This window comes from Canariomyces notabilis (assembly GCF_033297395.1).
Source record: "Canariomyces notabilis strain CBS 508.74 unplaced genomic scaffold N656scaffold_36, whole genome shotgun sequence".
NCBI classification, from domain to species: Eukaryota; Fungi; Ascomycota; class Sordariomycetes; order Sordariales; family Chaetomiaceae; genus Canariomyces; species Canariomyces notabilis.
In genome coordinates, this window is record NW_027041858.1 from 195022 (window position 1) to 211188 (window position 16167).

The 16167-nt window shown below is 53.7% G+C and overlaps 3 protein-coding genes and 1 non-coding gene across 4 annotated transcripts; 3 read left to right on the forward strand and 1 right to left on the reverse strand.

The window, feature by feature from the left end:
* Window positions 1-2729: 2729 nt before the first annotated feature.
* Window positions 2730-3775, forward strand: N656DRAFT_772198 (uncharacterized protein; the record flags this gene model as incomplete). Its single annotated transcript, XM_064813910.1, has 3 exons — window positions 2730-2919; window positions 2991-3544; window positions 3653-3775. 3 exons carry the CDS (start codon window positions 2730-2732, stop codon window positions 3773-3775), a joined length of 867 nt encoding a protein of 288 aa, XP_064665552.1.
* A 6307-nt stretch (window positions 3776-10082) lies between these two features.
* Window positions 10083-10184, forward strand: N656DRAFT_t142. Its single transcript has one exon. It is a non-coding gene; the product is annotated as a tRNA-Asp (tRNA).
* A 1246-nt stretch (window positions 10185-11430) lies between these two features.
* Window positions 11431-12942, forward strand: N656DRAFT_719132 (uncharacterized protein; the record flags this gene model as incomplete). Its single annotated transcript, XM_064812341.1, has 2 exons — window positions 11431-12607; window positions 12713-12942. The coding sequence occupies 2 exons, from the start codon at window positions 11431-11433 to the stop codon at window positions 12940-12942; spliced, it is 1407 nt and encodes a 468-aa protein (XP_064665553.1).
* A 427-nt stretch (window positions 12943-13369) lies between these two features.
* On the reverse strand, window positions 13370-15647 carry N656DRAFT_784762 (beta-tubulin). The gene is made up of 7 exons (XM_064816243.1): window positions 15592-15647; window positions 15388-15411; window positions 15294-15319; window positions 15184-15225; window positions 15072-15126; window positions 14194-14984; window positions 13370-14132 (listed from the first exon to the last, which is right to left on the reverse strand). The coding sequence occupies exons 1-7, from the start codon at window positions 15601-15603 to the stop codon at window positions 13739-13741; spliced, it is 1344 nt and encodes a 447-aa protein (XP_064665554.1). The 5' UTR covers window positions 15604-15647; the 3' UTR covers window positions 13370-13738.
* Window positions 15648-16167: the final 520 nt, after the last annotated feature.

Sequence of the window (16167 nt, forward strand, 5' to 3'; positions counted from 1 at the left end):
GTACCGTTAGGGTTAAGAGGTGGGAAAGCAGGAAGTACTGTACTGTACACTACAATACAATACAGATACCGTATGATTGGATTGGGACGTCACAGAAATTACAGTACAGTCCCCTGTAGCCGCTGCTGCAAGGTGCACCGGCTCTGTTATCCCAAAAGGGTGACGCTCGTCTTGGCACCTACGGTCGGATCGTTCCCGAAGCTCGCTGCTCGTGCCGCAGAACTACACTCCAGATCAACCGATCGCTGAAACGTCGCCAACGACAAAGACTCGTCAAAAGAATAGAGACGAGAAAAGAGAAGGGAAATATAATCACCATGGACTCGGCGAACCTCCAAAGACCTGTGTCTCCATGGACATGACTTGCCTTGTAATTATTCGTCTGAGCCACCCAGACCGGCCGATTGCTCGCCGATTGTAAACATCCCTCCAGTTACATCGGCCCTACGGAGTGGAGCATCACCGGGTTTTCCGTAGGATGCTGCAGCGGAACTTGCTGTGTCAGTGCTAGTGCACCTAGCGTTGCCCAGCATCGATCGCTCCATCTTTGATTGAAAGGAATCAGCAAGCGACGGGCACTAATTCACTAGCCCAAGCCCGGAATTGCCGTGTCGATCGAGATCAAGGCCTCTGGCATCTCGGGACGACGTCCGGCAGGCTAGCCCCTCAATTACGCGTTGTAAGTTTGCAATGTACCTAGGTTAACGCGCATAGCTACAATCGAACGCCCATTGAAAGAATCGGAGATCCCAGGCAGGATCCCTATCATGGTCGTCTTCAGTCTCTAGGCCATCTCTCCCGCCTGAGGTATTTGCAGCTGTCTCGTTCTCGGACTCGTTTGCCGGTCATGAGATTCTAAAGTGAATCGACCAAACTTCGAATCGATAACGATCCACCCCTGCAGTTACAGCGCAGCCCTACAGGCAGGGATTGATCCGAGGAACGTGCTGCCAAGAATCCCTGCCGTCCATATTGCTCTGCGGATTTGGACTGGCGCGTGCACAAACCCCGGGCCACACCGCCATGGGAACACGAACAGAAACGACGCATCTCAGCTCTGCCACCTGTTACAGTCTAACCTGCACATAACGATTGGCCCGGGTTCAGGATCTTAATCGTAGACCCCAGGTTATCGTTATCCAGAGGTGACCCACATTTTACTCAAGAAGGGAATTGTGGGGCATGACCCCCTCCTCAGCCACTAAGCAACCACTAAACCACTGTCCAAGGGGTAATGAGGTACCTTTTTTAGTGCAGTTAGGCCCCCAAGATCCTACTGACTATAACGATTTGTATGCATTACTCAGCAAGAATCCTAACGATTATCTTAATAGACAGGTAATCACAATTCCCCAAATATATAACGATGGGCTCACGATTTTGATCGTTAAAGTCAGGTAATCGTTATGCCTCTCATCGTTATGTGCAGGTTAGACTGTAGCCGAGCTAGCCTGCGCTTCTCGTAAGTGCAAGTACCTAAAGAGGGCAAAATTGGACTATCCAGGCTAAATTTACCCTTATCATGTTATCTCGCAGTCCGTTGCCCGCTTAGCGTTAATCAATGGAAAGTGCGAGGGACCGAGTTCAGTGCCAACCCTCCGTTTCCACCTCCCGTGTCCGTTCCCCGCAGTTCACCGTCTCCGTCTCCACACGATGCTCGTAAACTGAACCACGCACGTTGTCGCTCTCTCAAAGATGCACCCACACGTCCAAACACGCCCTACCAATCACCAGTGAAGTACTGTACAGCCTCAATGATATGGAGCCTGCACCACATGTTAGGTATTCATGCCCAGCCAGCTCCAATTACTCATCTTTTCAGGGTATCTCGGATGGTCCTTCTTGACCTTCGGCAATGCACGTCCAGACTCGAGAGGGTTGAGAGCTATATACCGGCAAGTGGTCGGCTTTGGCTGTTTGGTAGGGCTTGAAGGATTCGTTGATACGTAGGTCAGAGCAAGCAACAGTTTCACGAGAGCGCCCCAACCACAGGAACAGAGCAGCGACAAGTTGGCTGTACAAAGTATCAGTACCCAGGTAACTACCAGGTAATTACGCTAGGGTACGTGTTTGTGCTGCTACCCTGACCTGGGAGGCACTGCTGGTGTCAAGTGAACCTGTGCTTGTTCGTTTCTATGTACATCCAGCAACGTCCCCCGCTTGGCAACCATCCCAGGCCCAAGGTGCAGGTTCCGTGCATGAGAACACTTCTTGGGAGCGGCCCATTGTGGGTACCTCAGGCTGCAGGATAGGCCCCGGAACGGTGTGAAGGTACGTATACCATTCACGCTTGTTGGTACCCATTTGAGATACCCGCCCTACCGCGAAGGATCTCAGAAAATATGCGATTTTTATTGCCGGGCGCGGTTTGGAGTCCTAAGGAATCCCTGCCATGGCTGGGGGTGTGGATGACCGCAAGAGTAGATGGACAAGGGGGGGTGTTGACAAGGTATTGTACAATGACATTGACCCCGAGATCGCCATGTGGGTGGGCACCAAGCCTTACCCGCTCCCCATGAGTAAAGGAATCTTGTCGTTGGGATATATAATCTCCTGGAGCCTCCCCGTCCTCCCCAACATCCGGGGAAAAGCTTCCTGCCTCAACGGTTAACATCGCTCCTTCCCAAGACCATACATCTCTTGTCTCAAAGGTCCGAGGCTGGACATTAATCCGTCATCATCTCCCATATTCTTAACACCCGACCGCGGACATTCGCGAGCGAAGCGCCATGTACTCTATGCCCCAGCACGCGTACGCCTACGCGGCCCAACCACAACCTGCTCCTCCAAGGCAATACTCGAATCACAGCACAAGTAGCGCCTTCAGCAGCTCGGCCAACCCCGATGAGGACTGGACCAAGATTTCAGATCTCGCTGAACGCAGGAGGATACAAAACCGCATTGCTCAGCGTAATTACCGTAGGTAGCTTTCTTTGATCGCCGCGGTTGTCGAGTTAGTGGAAAGCGCCGGTTGCTGAGAGTCACAACAGGCAAGAAGCTGAAGAAGCGTCTGGAAGAGCTCGAGAGACGGGCGGGAACTTCGGATGGCGCCTCATCATCGGGCAACGAGAAGCCGAGTCCACCGGCCAAGACAAAGCGCACCCAAACACCCAAGACGCAGAGGCAATCACCACCGGCCCCGGCAAAGCCCAGAGCCCAGGGCCAGTTTACACCGCCAATGAACCCCGACGACGAGTATCTCTTCCACCAATCCTATGACGAGAGGGAGCGGTCACATACACCGCCCATGTTTGCCTACTCAACGTACCCGCCGCCGCCCGAGGACATGGTTATGCCCCCCTACGCTTCCGTTCAGGGATACCGGCCCATGCCGACCGAGTCGTACCCCGAATACCTTTCTCCACCTCCAGTGCCCGTCACGCTGCCGTCCATGACGCACTTTAGCGACGCTGTCAAGCGGGAACCTGGCTACGCCGGCGCGCAAGGGGAAGACCATCTCCCATACGTGAGCTACAACGGCTATCTCCCCGGGGGAGTCGACGTGAGCGGCGGGCACCCCTCGCCGTACGACCAGATGCCGCATGTGAGTGCCAGACCACCATCATCATCGCGCTACCCAGCACCTGCTCCTCCTCCTCATCACCCAGATCGAGACGCTCGTTGCTGATAGGTGGTCTTTTGTCACACACAGACTCCGCCTCTGTCGCACTCTTATGACCATTCGACGGCCTGCTCAGACTCGGGGAGTTACGAGTACCCGACAACGCCACTGTCGATGCCAGGCTCGCCTGGTATGGTTTCGCATCAATCTTGACTGATGCTTCGATCGGTCGTGCTTTGCCTGTATCTTACTGGGGTTCTGTTCCCTGTGCGAAGGACGCAGAAACACACTAGCGCCGCGGGAAGGCATTATCATTCCATTCACAATCCATATATACATCTCGCCACTACATATCTCGGGAACTATTTATTGTTGTTATTGGGAGAAAGACAAGGACGGCCGATTCCCTCGCCAGACGGGAACCGAAGGGACGCTTTAACGGACATGGGACTTGGAAGCATTTATATAGGGAATTACTGGGAGGCAACTATCTGGGACCGTGTATGGCGCTCGGGGGTCGGTTTTCTTGTCAATATTTCCTCTCCACTCCGGTCGAAGTGCTCGACATGTCCTCTATGAAAAAGGGAGAGGCTTTCGTGTAGCTCCTCTATTTCGCTCTTCAAGGAAGATTCAGTGCTCTCGTCCCATTTCGAGATCTTTTACCTATTTAGACCTTCACCTCTCACGAATCAATGACACAAATGGCTATTATTGTCCAAACATTTGAACAAGATTATTACGTGATCTCATAATGGCGGGCTCCGCGGAGTGCGGTCTTCTTGGCATGTGTCAAAACATCATAAACAATAAGGAGCTTAGGAGATAAAGGTCTGACAAATCACCCTCTTTTTATGTGTATTTCTCTTCCTGTGGAGAGTGAGCGGTAGGGTAGGGCTGAGCGAAACGAAGACCAATGACGCCTCCTCGGTTCATAACTTCATTCATCAACAAGATGGCCAAAATGATTCCCTTTCACTTGCCATGTCCCTGGTTTCAGGGAAATGGAAATGAAACATTCTAACTGTTGAGCGCACTGCCAGCTTGTGACCCCGTCTGGCCCAACCCGACCGAACCACCTGACGATCCCTCGCCGAGCTCCCCGAGAAATATTTGGCAGTTTTTACACGGGCCTGCCTCCGCTTCACCGTCTCTAACCTGATTCCTAGCTACGCCACCTTGAGGGTACGTGTGTAGTTGGGGCTATGTCTGTCCTTTTCGCACTTCACTCAGCCCTTTTTCCCACTCATGGTGCCCACTTTGCAATGGTTCGCGGCGGCTAATGCAGGCTGCATACAGGGCACATTGTATCTACATACATAATGGTAGCATGCAAGTACCTAGATAGCAACCTAAGCTTGCGCGCGTGCACAGGGACATCACGGGCAACGAACCTGCGTGGGCTACACTATCGGCGCCGAACTACCTAAGTGCAGCATACATACGGGTACATCACGTCGGCTCGGACGACGCCGGCGGCGGCGAGTTGCACCTGAACGTCCCTTTCCGCCTGTATTGTTCGTATGTCGTATAGGTATTGCAGAGTAGTAGTGAAAAGGGTCCTGCCGTTTCACTATAACTTACGGATACCATGCAAGCCCTTGCGGTCCGACGATCCTCTCTTCTCTAGCAGCGCGCTTGCGTCGGGATAGGGCACGGACGGAGGGGGGAATGGGACGGGCAAGACAGACCCTCGTCACCCCCGTCCTTGGGGCCGAGGATTTCGTAGTGTTCGTTCAGAACGGTATCATTTGGCGACTCTCAGGGAGGGCATGGTTACCATGGAACAGGGGAACCCAAGAGACGCTACTTTGGTGCACCTTTGCCGCCCTTGGGCGAACTGCAGCTCCACGTGTGCGCGACCATCTCTGCCGTTCACACACACACTGCCCTGCACAGGTACGGCAAAGAGAGACTTTGGCGAAGTGGGTGGTGCGGTGCCGCGGACCCGGCGTTTTCGATTTGCCTTCCAAGGCTGGCGGGGGCCGGTCGGCGGCTAGCTAGAACCAGGAGTACGATGGGTAAGAGCGAGCGACGGTGCGGAACTGTCTGTGTGCGGCGAAGCGCAACAAGGCAGGGGCCAGCTGGCACGTCTTTGCCATTTCTTGTGAAATTCAAATTACCCTCTTATCGACCTTACATACATACACACTAGGAAGCGTAAATGCATATAACCAGTGATTGCTTCCGTCGTTCGGTAGAATATTTGAAGTGTATAGTAGCACTGCTAATCATGCAATGGACGGGTGGTTCGAAGCCAAGCTCGACTACATTTACTTCATTAGGCACAGCTTGCGTGTATTTTTGGTACGCGTATGGCAGGTAAGGTTTGGTGCTCCATTCGCGCAATGGAGACATTTCGGGTCTTTGGTGACGAATGGGATTCTTGACACCGCCCGATCGCGTAATTAACTCGCGTTACACAAGGCGAAGGATCCCGTGTACTGTTACAGAATCGTGGGGGCCGATCCGAGCCAGCGCCAAGCCAGGCTGGGCTCCACTTCGATGAGTTCCAGACGGGTTCCATCGCACACGCTCCACTCCAGACCCGGACGTCGACCCACTCGGCGTCGGGACTTTCGGACGGAAAAAATCGACCACTCCGCCGGCGCACCGAAGATCAGCACCGGCACAGTTCTCAACAACAACCAACGGTCGGCATCTCATACGACTACCCCAGGGGATTTGAAGACGGCCACTACGCCTATGCCAGATTACAATAACATTTCTTCTGTAGGGGTGTGGTTAGTTAGACTAAACTGATGTACCGAATGTATCAACACAACGCAATTGCGAGTTGCCATGTCATTGGCAACTTCTGGCCATGTTGGCCGTCGAGAGGAACCGGGTCCCGAGCTTCAGGGGCTCGGCATGGCGCAGATTGTCGGAAGTTGGCCATTCCCGGGAAGGAGCGCCCCTCGTACTGGGGCCGCGCTTACTCGGATCTTGATTAGCGTATGCAAGTTGGTGCGCATACAATTTCCATGGAGTATTGTGCGGAGGGCAAAGTACGATTGGGCATTTCTCTACCTTCCAAGTTTGACCTCGTTGGGACTAAGACTTCGCTTCGCAGCATATGGTGAGAAGCTTCGGCGAATGCTCAGGGGGTTCGGCGCTGATTTGACAGCTCGACATATTCGAGGCGGCCGCCTGCTAATTGCCGCGCGCCGAGTCAACCTCAATGTTGATATTGATGCTGCCCATCAGCACAACCGTCGATGGCTTGTTGGTTGCGGCGTCCAATGGCTGCCCTGGCGTGAGCTGCAAGGTTCTTCGTAGCCTGAAGTTGGCCGACCGTTGGCCCCCAGTGCCCCCCACCGCCGAGAACCAAACAACAAAACAGAGACTCCTGAGATAGACTCCTGAGAAATTGCTCAGGTTGTTTTGGATTTGTAAGTGGTATCTTCATGTTGCTCCGAAGCTGGCAACAGAATTTGCATGGAGTCTTGTAAGTTGTCTACATACCACCCTCGACGGGCTGCGCGGCGAAGTATCATGCAGTCCTATCATCATCATACACTGCCTGCCTCCAACGGCCAGCGGCGCGGGGACCTTCATGAAGACCACGCCATCAAGCTAACCTATGCGTACTTAAAGTCGGGGCTTCTCATGATGGTGGCTGGGCCTTTGGCCACAAGCCCCGACAAGCTCAGGGGACAGCTGTCACCGAGCCCTTGCGGGCGTTGACGCGCAATCGGACGAAGGCTTGGGGAACTCTCGCCACGGCGGCCACGTCGCCCCGATTGTGAACCAACGGCATTATCAAACCGGCACGACAGGACCACGTGGGTCGCTGGTGATCATCGAGAACCCCCTTGAGATGTGGTGGCATAGCCGTCCTTCGTCCGATCAGGTAGGCCGCTACCTACTTAAGTTGTGTTTCATCTCTGCTGGGCTGGCCCGCACATGCTGCCGTTGGACCCTGAGCTCTGCCACCGCCTGCAAGGGACAGTTCCCCACGCATTTCTCTTTCCGATGAGTTCATCAAACGGTCAGCCCTACGAGTGGTCCTAATTCCTAACCACCTGATTCGACGGGCTTGGCTTTGAAGGGAGCCGACCCCCCCTGCTCTGCTGAAGCTCAATGCATGTAAGACAGCTAGCTGCTTACCAGTCCTTGGGAACTAACCTCCCTAACTCATCACATACAAGTATAACGATAATCACATGCTGTATTTCGAACCTCTCATTATGAGCTTTGTTGCTCCGTTTTGCATTCTAAACTCCGAGAACGTGGAATCTAAACTGGCAGTAAAGGATTGTGTGAGCGGTATGGTCCAACCTCCTTACCAGTAGTCCACACGGCAGGACCTGTGATTTTACGACCCTGAGTTTCCATAACCAATGCTTATAGCATAATCGAAATTTTGGTTTCTGGTATAAGAACACCTCAGAGACGGGCGAAGTCTGTGGCCCCCGGCAGAAACTGGGACATTGTGCTTTGCTTTGCTTAAGGGGACCTTCTATCTGACATGTGCCCGGTGACTTTGCAAATGTGGTCGAGGTTCCGCCACAACGCTCATTGATGATGACACAAATGCAGTTGATATATCACTGGCTGTAGCTGTAGGGAGATGGGCATAGACTGCCCAAAAAGCGCCAGGTGGATATCTGCCTGTCAGGATACGGAAGTTGACTGTATCGCAGACATTGATGGGAAAGGGAATTTGATTGATTGTATCACAGGCACTGTTAACTCCCATCCTCCTCCTCACCTTCTAAATACATGTCCAAAAGGAGGTCCGAGCACGCCCACATCAGTCCTCCCGTTCCTAACGTGGAGCGTCTCGCTCTTGCTGTCCTGGACCTGTATGCTCACGAGAGGAGCAAGTCCAACCCAGCCGTTACTGTTCCGCGCGAGTATAAACCCAAGCTCCCCCCCCCCCGGCCTCCCCTCTCTCTCTCCCTCCCCGCGCAAGTCTCAAAACTCCATGCCCGCGCACTTCACTGGCAGACTTGGAAGTATTCTGTTATTGCCCGATATATAGCCATGGCCCCACGAGTGCCTAGTAGAGCTTCACCATGTTTCATTGTGGTTATCATTACTGTTCGCCTCTCCTGCATCGAATATACATGTCAAGATACAGACCGTAATGTTATATACCACCTCACTCTCCGCTAGTACCCTCAAAGATCACACGGCTACTTCGTGATGCATTTGGAGAGTGAAGGGTGGATTAGCATTGGCTCATGTCGCCTGCGTTTTGGCCAGACCATGGCCGCCGTCCGTGCTATGTCGAGTTCCTTGGAACTAGGCAAGGGAGGCGAGGGAGGAGACTCAGGGGAGGGACAGAGTTTGCTCATTGGGACAGAATGTGGCAGTGCAGTGCATTGGTGGCATCGAGGGAAAGGAGTTTTGGAATGTATAATCGATATATAGACAGGGGGTTTGTGATGCAAGAGTTGGTAGGAAGCGGGCGAGGTTGAGTTAGGCAGTGTTAGCTTCCAAGAGGAAGGTGAAGTTGTATGCATGGAAGGCACCTCCCTCCTCTCGGCCCCTTTCCCTAACCTCGCCTACGCAGCGCGGAAATGGCAGGTGCTGAAAGGGAGGGACAGGGCAGATACTTGGTATGATGGAAAGCTAAAATACCCGGAACTCCAACTCTTCCGGTCCAAAAGTTACATGAGAGAGTTGATACGATGATCCGCTGGGCTGATGCGACCTAACTACTAGATACTACCAATGGACACTGAAAGTTTACTTTCTTCCGTTCAATCCACACCGCGAAATTTCAGCCGCTTCGGTCCTTGTTTGTAGGTGGCACAGCTACACCGGTCTTGCCGTTGCCCTATTTCCATCTGCCTTCTACTGATCTTACGTACTGAAGGTGGAAGTCAATTGATGATGTTACCGTATCCACTTCAAGGCACTGACACTGCCCGTTGCCTCAGGCTGGCAACATGCCGAAAAAAACTCCGGAGAAGGGCTCAAGGGCGTCGTTTCAAGAGACCGCATGATGGCAGAGTTTCGACTTCAGCGTGAAAGGGAAAAGGCGGGTTTCTACTATAGACTAACACCAAGCCTGGGAGGTCAATATGTACCTAGAGGATTGGTGACGATGGGTTTGTGAAAATGCGCGATCAGCTGCAGCTTGGAGTGACATATCAGGGGGAAAGGGAAAGCTGGACAACCAATACCATACCTGAAGACCTGAGGTGGACTGCCATGTCTTCAGGTTCTTATTCACCTGCTAGGGAATTTCACTCCGATGTTAGGGATTTGTGTGTATTTGCCTTGGGATCCCAGAGCGCGGCAAGTATGGCAAACGCCCAGTTCCGAATGGGGCGTCAACTTCAACTTGATGAATAGTTAGTATTAATAGCGTTCTCGAAGCCGTGATTCAGTCACTCGTTATTCTATTATAGCACATAACTATCAGTGAAGAAAATCGTGGGTGACATGGCACTGTATTTTTGTTTTGGTCAGGGGTAAAGGGGCCTGGGGGAGCAGACTCAACAGCCCCAGTATAAGATTTGCCTGCTCTGCTGCTCTCTCATCTACGGTGGATGACAACATCCACAATTCTTCCGTAGTATAGTGGTCAGTATGTGAGCTTGTCATCAGTCGGAGCTCACATGAGTTCGAGACATCGCTCGAGACCCGGGTTCAATTCCCGGCGGGAGAGGGCCCTTATTTTGTTCCGCTAAATCAAACTTTTGTTCAAGTCCATCTTCGCCCCATCTTTTTGTCTTGCTGGCTCAATCTGCTCTAATGGGTCGGTATTGGGTGGGCACTTGCGGAGAGTACGCAGTATTGTCCGTCGAAGTTGGAAAATCCGGCTTTGGCACGGGCGCCCCTGAAAATGTCTGGAGCTGTGGTTTTGATTGAAAAGAAAGCCAGTAAAGCTTTACCAAGGTGTAATAAAGCTTGGCGAAAAAGGGACACGACTCCACGTGTAGGGAGTACGAAGGTACGGATACTCCGTATAGAGATATGGATTAGTTACCCCTGTCTTATCAGCGGAGGAATTGCAGCCGACGACCACCTAAACCTTGGATCGCTTACAGCTAAAATACGCTCTACACGTCATCATCTCTACAACGAATGTTCGGGAAGCTCATTGGAATTATACCAGAAACCCAAGGCATACTCCATTTATCTGTATTCAGCGAGGTCATATAACGCACTATCGTGCACGGAGTACCTCTAGGTCTCTGGCGTGGGAGCAGGCATCGTCTGGTTGGGCCAAGTATGAATGCGAAGCGACATTGGATCATGGTGACGAAGGCGGCACACGGGACAAAGCAATTGTTCCGAGGTGGTTGGGAGATATCCGTACCATGATGGAGATGCACTATCCGTAAGTGTAAGTATCCCCTGTACCAACCTGGAACACACTGCAACATCCCGTCTCTGCAGTGAAGTTACCAACGTACCACTGTCACTGCTTGATTCCCCCCGGAACGTCAAAACTGAAAATCCGGAAGGATCTGACATGCATGGAGGATGGCAGGTTTCCTTCCCTTTCGATCTGCTGTAAATTACCTTAGCTAATTAGGCAGCAGCATACAGTTCTGCAACTCTCTTCTCATCTCAAAGCCAAGTTCTCATCAACTCGAGCTTCATGCTTTTGGCATTCGTCGTCGGGCGACAAGTGAACTTGGGAGCTTTCGCTCATTAGCTCCCCTCAGAGCATTGAGGGTAATCGGACAAGGCGACTTCTATGGCTGGGAGAAAGCGAAGTGAATCGCTGGCCTAGAAGGAAGTTCCTCAATCCAAGTTCCATGTGGGAGCCGTCACCTTCTCACGCCGTACCCTACTATCGACCTGAGGTGATCGCATCGCAAGACTCTCTCCGTCTCCCTTGAGTTGCCCGCGGCGCTATCTATTTAGGCCTAAATGGGCGACGTGTACTTCGTCGGCTAGTCGAGATGCTCGTAGCATTACCCAGCCGGCGCCTGGGTGCCGCCATACTACTGGCATTCCTTGTCATATTCAGCTTGACGCTGCTTTCTCCCAGAGAAAAGCTTCACAACTTCTTACAGCAGAAACTCGAACTCGAAAGCAAGCCCGAACCCCCGTCATCGCCAACTCCACCGCACCCAAAGTACAAACCGACGCCGACCTATACTCCGCCCCCGGTCAAGGATAACTTCCCCTTACTGGCGACTTCAACGCCTCCACCAATCCCGGAATGGAACAGGCCACGCAAAGACGCCTACAAAGACTACAATCTCCCCGTCCCGCCACCGCTCCTCATCGGCTTCACACGCACATGGCCCGTCCTTCTCCAGGCCGTCGTCAGCTACATCACGGCCGGATGGCCGCCAGAACAGATATACGTGGTTGAGAACACGGGCGTCCAGCAGGCGAACGCCCGCGGCCAGTTGTCGCTGCAGAACCCCCTTTATCTGAACCACACCGTCCTCAAAACCCTCGGCGTCAACATCGTCCAGACACCCACGCTCCTGAATTTCGCCCAGATGCAGAACTTCTTCCTTTCCCTCACCTACGCCAACAACTGGCCCTACTTCTTCTGGAGCCACATGGACGTCCTCGCCCTGTCGTTCGAGGACGGCTTCGACGACCTTACGCCCCGGTACAACCAGCCGGGGTACAAGACGCTGTACGAGCTGGCCTTGACCACGCTGGCCGAGACGCGGTCCTCGGATCCGCGCTGGGCGACGCGCTTCTTCGCCTACGACCACCTCGCCGCCGTCAACCCGGCCGCGTACGAGGACGTGGGCGGTTGGGACACGCTCATCCCCTACTACATGACCGACTGCGACATGCACTCGCGCCTGCTCATGCGCAACTGGACCATGCGCGACGCTAAAGCGGGCATCATCACCGACGTCGCCTCCGCCCTCGAGGACCTGAGCGTCCTATACCGAGTCGACGGCTTCGAGCCGGCCTTTGTCGACCCGAATCCACCGCCACCACCACCACCACCCAACAACAGCAACAAGAACGAGCGCGACCTCCAAACGACGGCGGCAAGCCAGCGGCGACGCAGCAGCGCACAAAACTGTCCGAATCTGGCGCCCCGCGATGACCCCAACCTGGCAAAGTGGCATGCGCTGCGGATAATGTCCGACAAGATGTTCCGTAAGCACCCGCAAATCCTCCCACCATCCATCTCATACATGAATTTTCCATTGGGATTGGATTTGGAACGGCAGGCAGGAAAGATGCTAACAACAAACCGCTTAGAGCACAAACACGGCGACCGAGACCGCAACACATGGCAGCTCGGCCAGCGCGGTGGGCACGGCGAGCCCTTCTACTACCCAGCCGCCGGGCTGGCCGAGGGCATCGACGTCCTGACCGAGGCCGGCAGGGAGGTGTACCGGCGCAAGTGGGGCCACCGCAACTGTGATCTGATCTCGGGCGCGGGGCTGTCTTTTGAGGACGCCTGGCTTGTCGAGAAGGACTGGGACTGATCCTTTCCCGAGTATAAGTAAGCCGGGGGCCTAATTAATGGCAAACTTCAATCGTGTTCTCACTCCTCAACATCGGTTGGCGGGCTTGCAAAGTCGTCTTCGAAGGAGCCTGAGGATTAGCCATGTGTTAATCGTCATAGTATTGTACATACTGTTGGTTGGCTGACCGCCCCTGGAGTCCAACCGTGAACAATCTGGGATGATGGTGAAATTAATGGAAAGGCGATGTCGCCCTGTGTTAATAAGGAGGAGCAGCGAGGAACTACAGTGGTCCGAGGTCGGCCTTGAAGGAAGTAATTGTATTAGTTAACCTGTATGCACCAAGTCGCGAAGCACCGAGGCCCGGCCACAGGCGTCGGCCAGGTGCAAAGAGTAGTAAAGAAGATGGGCGAGACTGGGTTCAAAATTACCACAAGAGAGCATGCCGTTCACTAGACACTCCCGGGGAGAGAGACATGCAAGGGCAGTGTTAGCAATTATTAGACACCACTAAGCCAGGTGTGTGTATTTCTGACGTGCTATGAATAAAAAGGGGGGTTCGGCCAAAAGCCAGACCGTGTCAAGCGTACGTCTAGCCTCTTGACCAGTTCCTTCCCTGCTTCATAATTACGGACAACATAGATGACAACTTCCCGCTAAACTCGAAAGAAACGTCCGGATATGGGACACGGCTGCGTACAAGGCGAATAGCCATGCTTTGGCTGCTATCAGGTACTATCCGCACAGCCGGTGGACAAGCAAGCCTGATCCCATACAAGTTATGAAGGCAATGAGCTTGCAGCAGGACTCAAGAAGCCTACTCCTCGCCCTCAACGGGCGCCTCCTCCTCATATTCCTCGTCCTCCTCATCAACACCAGCGTCCTGGTATTGCTGGTACTCGGAGACCAGATCGTTCATGTTGGATTCGGCCTCAGTGAACTCCATCTCGTCCATACCCTCACCAGTGTACCAGTGCAAGAAAGCCTTGCGACGGAACATGGCAGTGAACTGCTCGCCGATACGCTTGAACAGCTCCTGGATGGCCGTCGAGTTGCCAACAAAGGTAGACGACATCTTCAGGCCCCGGGGTGGGATCGAGCACAGAGCCGTCTGCACGTTGTTGGGGATCCACTCGACGAAGTAGGACGAGTTCTTGTTCTGCACATTGCGCATCTGATCCTCAACCTCCTTCATCGAGACCTTGCCGCGGCTGTATCCATGTTAGCTTTTTCCGCTTTATTGAGTGGCTGAGAGCCCTCTGATGAACTTACAAGATCGCAGAGCAGGTCAGGTAGCGGCCGTTGCGGAAGTCAGAGGCAGCCATCATGTTCTTGGGGTCGAACATCTGCTGCGTCAACTCGGGCACCGAGACGGCACGGAATGTATACGCGCCACGGCTGGTCAGCGGGGCGAAGCCAACCATGAAGAAATGCAGACGCGGGAATGGAACCATGTTGACGGCCAGCTTGCGGAGGTCCGAGTTGAGTTGGCCAGGGAAGCGCAGCGAGACGGTTACGCCCGACATGACGGCCGAAACCAGGTAGTTGAGGTCGCCATATGAGGGGTTCGACAGCTTCAGGGTGCGCATGCAGATGTCGTAGAGAGCCTCATTGTCAATGCAGAATGTCTCATCGGAATTCTCAACGAGCTGGTGAACGGATAGGGTGGCGTTGTAGGGCTCAACGACGGTATCCGAGACCTTGGGCGACGGCACGACCGAGAAAGTCGCCATCATGCGGTCGGGGAACTCCTCGCGGATCTTGGAGATCAGGAGAGTACCCATACCAGCACCAGTACCACCACCGAGCGAGTGCGTGATCTGGAAGCCTTGGAGGCAGTCGCAGCCCTCCGCCTCGCGACGGACGACGTCAAGAACTTGGTCAACAAGTTCAGCACCTTCTGTGTAGTGGCCCTTGGCCCAGTTGTTTCCGGCACCGGACTGGCCGAAGACAAAGTTGTCGGGACGGAAGAGCTGGCCAAAGGGACCAGCACGGACCGCGTCCATGGTGCCGGGCTCCAGGTCGACCAGGACGGCACGAGGGACATACTTGTTGCCGGACGCCTGCGGAAAAATTCCTTGTTAATGAGGGATCGGAGATGGAAATTGAAGCATAAAGGCGCGGGCCAGGCGTGCGTTTGCCGAACTCACCTCGTTGAAGTAGACGTTCATCCGCTCGAGCTGGAGCTCCGAGGTTCCATTGTACCTGCCGCGGGAGTGAGCGAGAGATCAGTCGAGCAGGAATATGTCGAAAGTCACGTACACGCCATTGCTATCGAGGCCGTGCTCGCCCGAGATGGTCTGCCTGCGCAAGATGTCAGTCTCGATTGCCTTTGCCGCGTCATTTCTGTACCTCGTAAGACGAAAACATACCAGAAAGCGGCACCAATTTGGTTACCCTGAAGGGCTCGTGTCAGTCCTCGGCACCGCCTGAGCGCTCGTACGCGACAAATTGTTTAAAACTTACGCATTGGCCGGTTTGAAGGTGAACCTGTAAAAAAGGAACGCAGTCAGCATCGTATTCCTTGTCACCATCGCGATGCCGCCGTCGCCGTCACCCAGGAGCTGTGGAACGACGACACCCAGAGTGTGGGGTAGATCAGGAGCCCCCAAAACGAGCTCCAGACGCGTCGCAGGCGTGCAGAAAGGTAGCGGAGAGGAAGACACTTACGATCTCACGCATTTTGGTATGTTTGTGTAAAAGATGGGCTACTAAATGGATGCAAGCTTGGGGAACGAACTCAGAGTTGACGTGCTGAGAGCTTGGGAGCAGTCGAGTGGAGATTTGTTGGTGCGAGAGGAGATTGTTGATTTTTGGGGAGAGAAATAAAAGGCCAGGCTCGCTCACCGCTTGCTGCTGCCGAGTGGAGATCAGGCACCGCCAATCGTAGCAGAAACGGGGACCTTGGTTGCTTGGGTGGTCCCTGCGTTCTCGCTTCGTTTGCGCTATTCCCAATTGCGATGACACAGAAGTGGGGATCTGAAAGGTAACCAACCGTTTTTGAGCGAAGCGCATATCAATTATCAAAACTGTCGAAAAAGAGCTGGTCCGATCGAGCCACGGCCTTCAGCCCGAGTTGCGGCCTTTGCTCTCGAGACGCCTTTACTGCTCTTCTACGATCCGCTCAATTGTGTGGCAATTTGTACCAAAGCTCTGCTTGGTACTGACGACGTAGAGCATCACTTTTCATGTACATACAATACATACTCGACTGTACTGTACTGTCTCTACATACTTGTGCACCTC